The 5,606-nt window shown below is 38.6% G+C and overlaps 1 protein-coding gene across 1 annotated transcript in view; it reads right to left on the bottom strand.

Annotated features, from left to right (window-relative positions):
• Positions 1–3,953: 3,953 nt before the first annotated feature.
• Positions 3,954–5,606, bottom strand: part of LOC103806388 (tetratricopeptide repeat protein 29-like) — a gene marked incomplete at both ends in the record, with an annotated part of 27,534 nt that continues 25,881 nt past the window's right edge. The window contains one exon of the mRNA XM_009079075.1: positions 3,954–4,139. Within this exon, the coding sequence (XP_009077323.1) occupies positions 3,954–4,139 (186 nt within the window). The remainder of the gene's footprint in view (positions 4,140–5,606) is intronic.

Here is a 5,606-nt window from a genome sequence, read left to right as displayed (position 1 = left end):
CACATGAAATCCTACTTGTCATCCAAGTAAGCACAGGTTTTGTGACAGAATCTCTGTTAGGAAGAATCAATTTTAAACATGGTTTTTCATTCTGTGCTTTGAATAGGGCTATCAGTCATAAGAAATGTGTGCAAGTTTCTGCATATCAGAGGATAAGGTTATCATCACAGTTTGTGATGGTTAAATTATATTAGTGTACTTTCTGCTGCAGTTCATTGTGACCTTCAGGTTTACACTATTGTTTCGTGTAGAAGAAATAGTCTGAGTGTACCAACAAACATCATGGCTAGTGCTGGTTTGTAGAGGTTCTTAGATCGTTACAATATCTGAGTGATTTCTGTTTTGTGTTAATTGGATAACACCCAAACATATGCATCGCAAAATTTCAGCTCACATATCAGTAAAGAAAAAAAACAGCAGTCTAGGGAAAACAAAGACTTTGTACTTGCAGGAGCTACTTGTTTCAAATAGGTTAGAGCAAAATTAGATATATGTTTCTATATTTTTCAAAGGCCAAGACAACTGAAAGAGCGTTTGTTCTAAAATCAGCCCTGAAGTCCATGGGACATACTAGAAGTGTTTGCATAAATAAATGTATACATGTGTATATAGATGTATAAATGTGAATATATGTACACATTACAGCCATGTACATCCCCTGGACTCAGAGCTGGTGAGGCCACACCTTGAACACTGCCTACAGTTCTGGGCCCTCAGCTCAGAAGGCACATAGAAGTGATCATCTCAGTGTATTTCATAGCTTTACTTATGTGCTTTTGTAATGGGCTTCAATATATTTAAGCCTTCAACAAGTTTGCTTAACACATCCTAAAAGTAGGAAATGTTAACATTTATTTTAGGCAGTGGTTTGCTAAGAGTAGTGAGTCACACTCCGTATGAGCCTTTGAAGTTATGAGTAGATATGGATGTTTGCTTTTCTGTACCTTCTTAGTAACTAAAGGACCAAGTGAAAAGGTTGGGGGGAAAAAAGCCAGCAGCTTCAGTAAATTTATTCTAATGAATAAGAAAGAGATAACCTAATGAAGCTTTGTGCTGGTTTGAGCTGAAGTAGAGTTAACTTTCTTCATAGAGGCTAGTATGGGGCTATGTTTGGGGTTTGTGCTGAACACAGAGTTGATAATGCAGAGATGTTTTCGTTATTGCTGAGCAGAGCTCACACAGAGCCAAGGCCTTTGCTGCTTTCCGTACTGCCACGCTGGCAAGGAAGTTGGGGGTGCATGGGAGATTGGGAGGAGGCACAGCTGGGACAGGTGACCCAAACTGACCAAAGGGATATTCCATACCATAGGACATCATGCTCAGTATATAAGGTGGGAGGAAGAAGGAGGAAGGGGGGACATCTGGAGTGATGGCGTCTGTCTTCCCAAGGAACCGTTACACATGATGGGCCCTGCTCTCCTGGAGATGGCTAAACACCTCCTGTCTTTGGGAAGCAGTGAATTAATTCCTTGTTTTGCTTTGCTTGTGTGTGCAGCTTTTGCTTTCTCTATTAAACTGTCTTTATCTCAACCCATGAGTTTTTGTAGCTTTTATCCTTCTAATTGGCTCCCCCATCCCATTGGTGGGGGAGTGAGTGAGAGGCTGCGTGGTTCTTGGCTGCTGGCTGGGGTTAAACCACGACAAGCTTTTTCACTCAAAAGTATAATGACTTAGTCATGACTATCTGGGCTATCTGCTATATTATCCACTGGGAAACTAGAACAACACTGGAGTACATAAAAAGCCAATCAGATTATTCCCAAGTATTTAAAGAAAACACAAAAATATTAAAGAGAATGTTGATACATCAACAGCAAATGTCATCAAACCAAACTTCCATTTAAGTCAATAAATTATTTCTCCCTGTCATGTAACTTCCATGTAAAGCATTAGGGAAGCATAAGTTCACCTGCAACTACTGTTATGTGTCAATTAGTGAGGAAATTCTATATAGACATTGGTTATCAGTAGTTCACCACCACCATAGTAAAAGTCACCCAATGAGGTTCTACAGGTGCTCTCCTGAGTGCAGTTTATTGCTTAGTATTTTCATAAAAGGATCTGAATTATGGGGTAGAAAAATGCTTTTTCAATGTTCAAATGACAACACAACTAGGAAGAAGAGAAAGCACACTGAAGGACAACTTCAGAAATCAAAACAACCTTGACAGTTTCTAGAAACCACCAACAAAACACAGGATGCTACTTGGTGCAAACTGAAAGCAACATACTGCATTTTGGCACAGCTAATTTAGGATCTCAGAACTCAGAACAGCACTCTGCAGTTCTTCAGAAAGTAATTTAGATATTACTGAAGGTAATGAACTGATTATGAATATGGACTTCATGCTAAAACAAATAATGTAGATGTCATACCTGAAAACACAACTAGAAATACAATATGTAAGAAGGGTAATCCTTCCATTTTAGTGATTATTGGTATGAGCTCAAATTTTACAGCTGAACCCAGGTCTGGGTGTTGCAGGCAAGAAAGATATGGCAACAGTTCATAGAAAAAGAGTGTGAAGGATCAGCACTCTAGAAAATACATGAGGAAATATTGAAAAAGGTGTGATGTTTCAGCTGTAAGACAATATGCAGAAAAAACATGACAATAACCTTTCAATAATAAAGAAAAGGCTGCAGGCTTTATGTTTAATGTCCTTTTTTTTTCTAGGAAATGAGACCACCTTTTGAAACACACCTATTCTGTCAGACATTTAGTGGAATTAAACTATTTCCACAAAATATTTCTATTTATGTGAATCTTCATTTTTTCTTTTCAAAGGAAATCCACTCTATTGGAGAAACCAATCACAAGTTGAGCTCAGTGCTGGAATTGTTTCAACCCACAAACTTAGAAACAAAACCAGTATGACTACACAAATCCCATATTTTAAGCAATAATTAGGCATGCAGTAAGCTTAGGAATCAGAACTGGAAGACAGGCTTTATTCAGTTACTTGAGGCTCACTTATTGCTTGTCTTCCCACCACATGAAAGGTTTTCATGCAAACACAGGAAAACACCATTTTATACTCAGGCTGCTGTACACACACAAACCCCTCTGCTATGAAAGGCAATGTGTGCTTTTAAACACAGAAACAAGGTTCATCTCGATATAAGGAAGTCATATTTTTTACAGTGAGAACAATCATTCAGTGCACAATCTCCCCAGGGATGCAGGAGAGACCCATCACTGGAGGTTTTCAAGATGTGATTGGACAAGGTGCTAAAATAACCTCATCCAGGCTCCCTTTGCCCATGAAAGGTTGGATCAGATGATCTTTTGATGTCTCTTACAGCCTGAGCTGTGCTATGATTCTAGTTACTTCTATTAATATCTTTTCTAATTTCAGAGACTCCCAGTTTAAGGACAGAGATGCATGAAGGGAGAAATGGAACTTGTGGTAAGGCACAAGCCCAAAGCGAAGAGCAATGTGGCAGTCAGCACAAACAAGCAGGGGGGCACTTTCAGTCAAGAGAACCAGAAGGTAATTTTAAGAAAAGAACACAAAAATAGAAGAGCCTTTTATCCAAGTGTAAACTGGAAGCAGGATTCAACTGAATTCTATGTCCACACCTCTTAAATCAGCCCAGTTTGTGTAACTGCAGGTGCCATCCTGCTCAATCACTTGCAAAAGGAAACTAGGTCCAACCTAAATCACCTTTGTGCTAAACAAATGCTCCCTTTAAGCTCGTGACTTGTTTTTCATCTGATGGAGTAGTTTCAGCTCTAGACAGAATGTCAGATGGGTCTCTGAATAATTACAGACCTCTTTGCCTCCCCATCTAATGCTCCAAGAATTACAATTGCAATCATTGCTTTAAAACATGTTTTACAATTTATTTGCAAATCAATTTTATATTGAAATACTGTGCCCTGGTGCTGATACACAAATACAACCATCTCAATGCTGATGCAATGTAGCCTTATGATATGGGTGACTTACCTTGCTCCTCGTTGATGAGACCCATGTTTACATGTGCTTGTGCATTTCTCTTCCCACCATCAATTTTTACTAGTTGAGCAGTGTTATAGCATTTCTCATAAAAGTAATGCCTTAACCATTTGTCCTCAGGATCAGTAAAAAAGCAGGCCAAGTGCAGCTGGCTATCATACACCTCCTCATAGTGCCCTTTAAAAGCAAAAATCACAATCAAAATGTTAATTATCATTGGTGTTCAGAATCTTACCTATTAGAGCAATAATCATACCATGAAAATGAAGAGCTATTTATATTTCCACCATTCAAATACCATCACGTTCTCCTACATATCCACTCAAAGAAACATAGGAGGAAAATTATAACCTTACAAATCAGGCACAATTGAAAACTTGTTTTTGCTCTCATTTGTTTGCAAAACTGAATTCAGTTCAATAAAACATGCAAACCCTGGATAAGACATTGGCTAGAAAAAAAGAGCAGTTAGAGCTGGCAAAAATGAAGTACAGTCACCACTGGAGAGGCATTTGTCTGAGCCACTGAGACCTGAGAAGGCCTAAGAGCTTTCAAAACAGGTCTAAGGTAGCAACTGTGTGGATGGAGATAAACAACTAACCAACTCTGCAAACACAATCCATTCATTCATATAACTTTAAAAGTTCAAAGTAAGACTTAAAAGAAATGCTTTGAGTCTTTATGTATACTCCCATGTTTAGTACCTTATCGTTCGCAAACACTAAGGACAAATTGGAATTGCACACCTTGCCCTGTACAAATCCACAGTTCACCAAGGTATTGTTCTCAAAACAGACGTGAAAAGCAGGGGAGACTCAAAGACACAAATCTTCTGGGTGATCTGAAGTTTAGAATCATAGAAACATAGAATTTAGGGGCTGGAATGGACCTTACAGATCATCTAGACCCAACTCTCCCTGCCCTGGGCAGGGACATCTCCTCACTATATCAGGTTTCTCAAGGCTCCTGCTTGAGACCGCTGCCGGGGGTGGGCCAGCCACAGCCTCCCTGGGCAACCTGGGACAGTGTCTCACCACTCTTTGTAAAGCATCAAAGCACTTTATCCCTAAAATTTACAAAGCCACTGCAAGTCCCAGATCTAAATAGCATAACAAAATTATCCACAAATATATTATTCACAATTTAAAATTACTACAAAATTAGAGTCATTTCTCCCAGAAAAGCACATAAAAAATTCCACATGAAATCTTCTTTGAACTCTCCCAAAACTTTGTTAATTTGGAGTAAAGATCTAAAACCTTCCTGACAACTTTTATCATACTGTTTCTTCCTGAGGGGGATTTGAAATATATATTCCATACATGATGCTGAAAAACCTATGAGGTTATTAATAAAGTAGAACATGAACCTATATGTTTCACAGCTAAATTTATGACTAGCTAAACTAAATTAGCTTTCTTTGCTAACTCTGCTCATGTCAGGTGTGAATGGAAACAATTAGCTAGAATTCCATTGCATTTTTTAGTGTGTTTGTGGCTGTTAAATGAATATAAGCCAAATGACCAGTCCTCTAAAGGGATTTCCATGTAGTTGGGTAAAGAAGAAGTAAAGAACCACAAGTCTTGCAGCTGGTAAAGAGACTGTGGTTAAGTTGGATGTGTGAACAGAATTATTTCAGTGCAG

This window comes from Acanthisitta chloris, unplaced genomic scaffold, assembly GCF_000695815.1.
Source record: "Acanthisitta chloris isolate BGI_N310 unplaced genomic scaffold, ASM69581v1 scaffold36367, whole genome shotgun sequence".
NCBI classification, from domain to species: domain Eukaryota; kingdom Metazoa; phylum Chordata; class Aves; order Passeriformes; family Acanthisittidae; genus Acanthisitta; species Acanthisitta chloris.
This window is presented reverse-complemented; position numbering and strand designations above follow the sequence as displayed.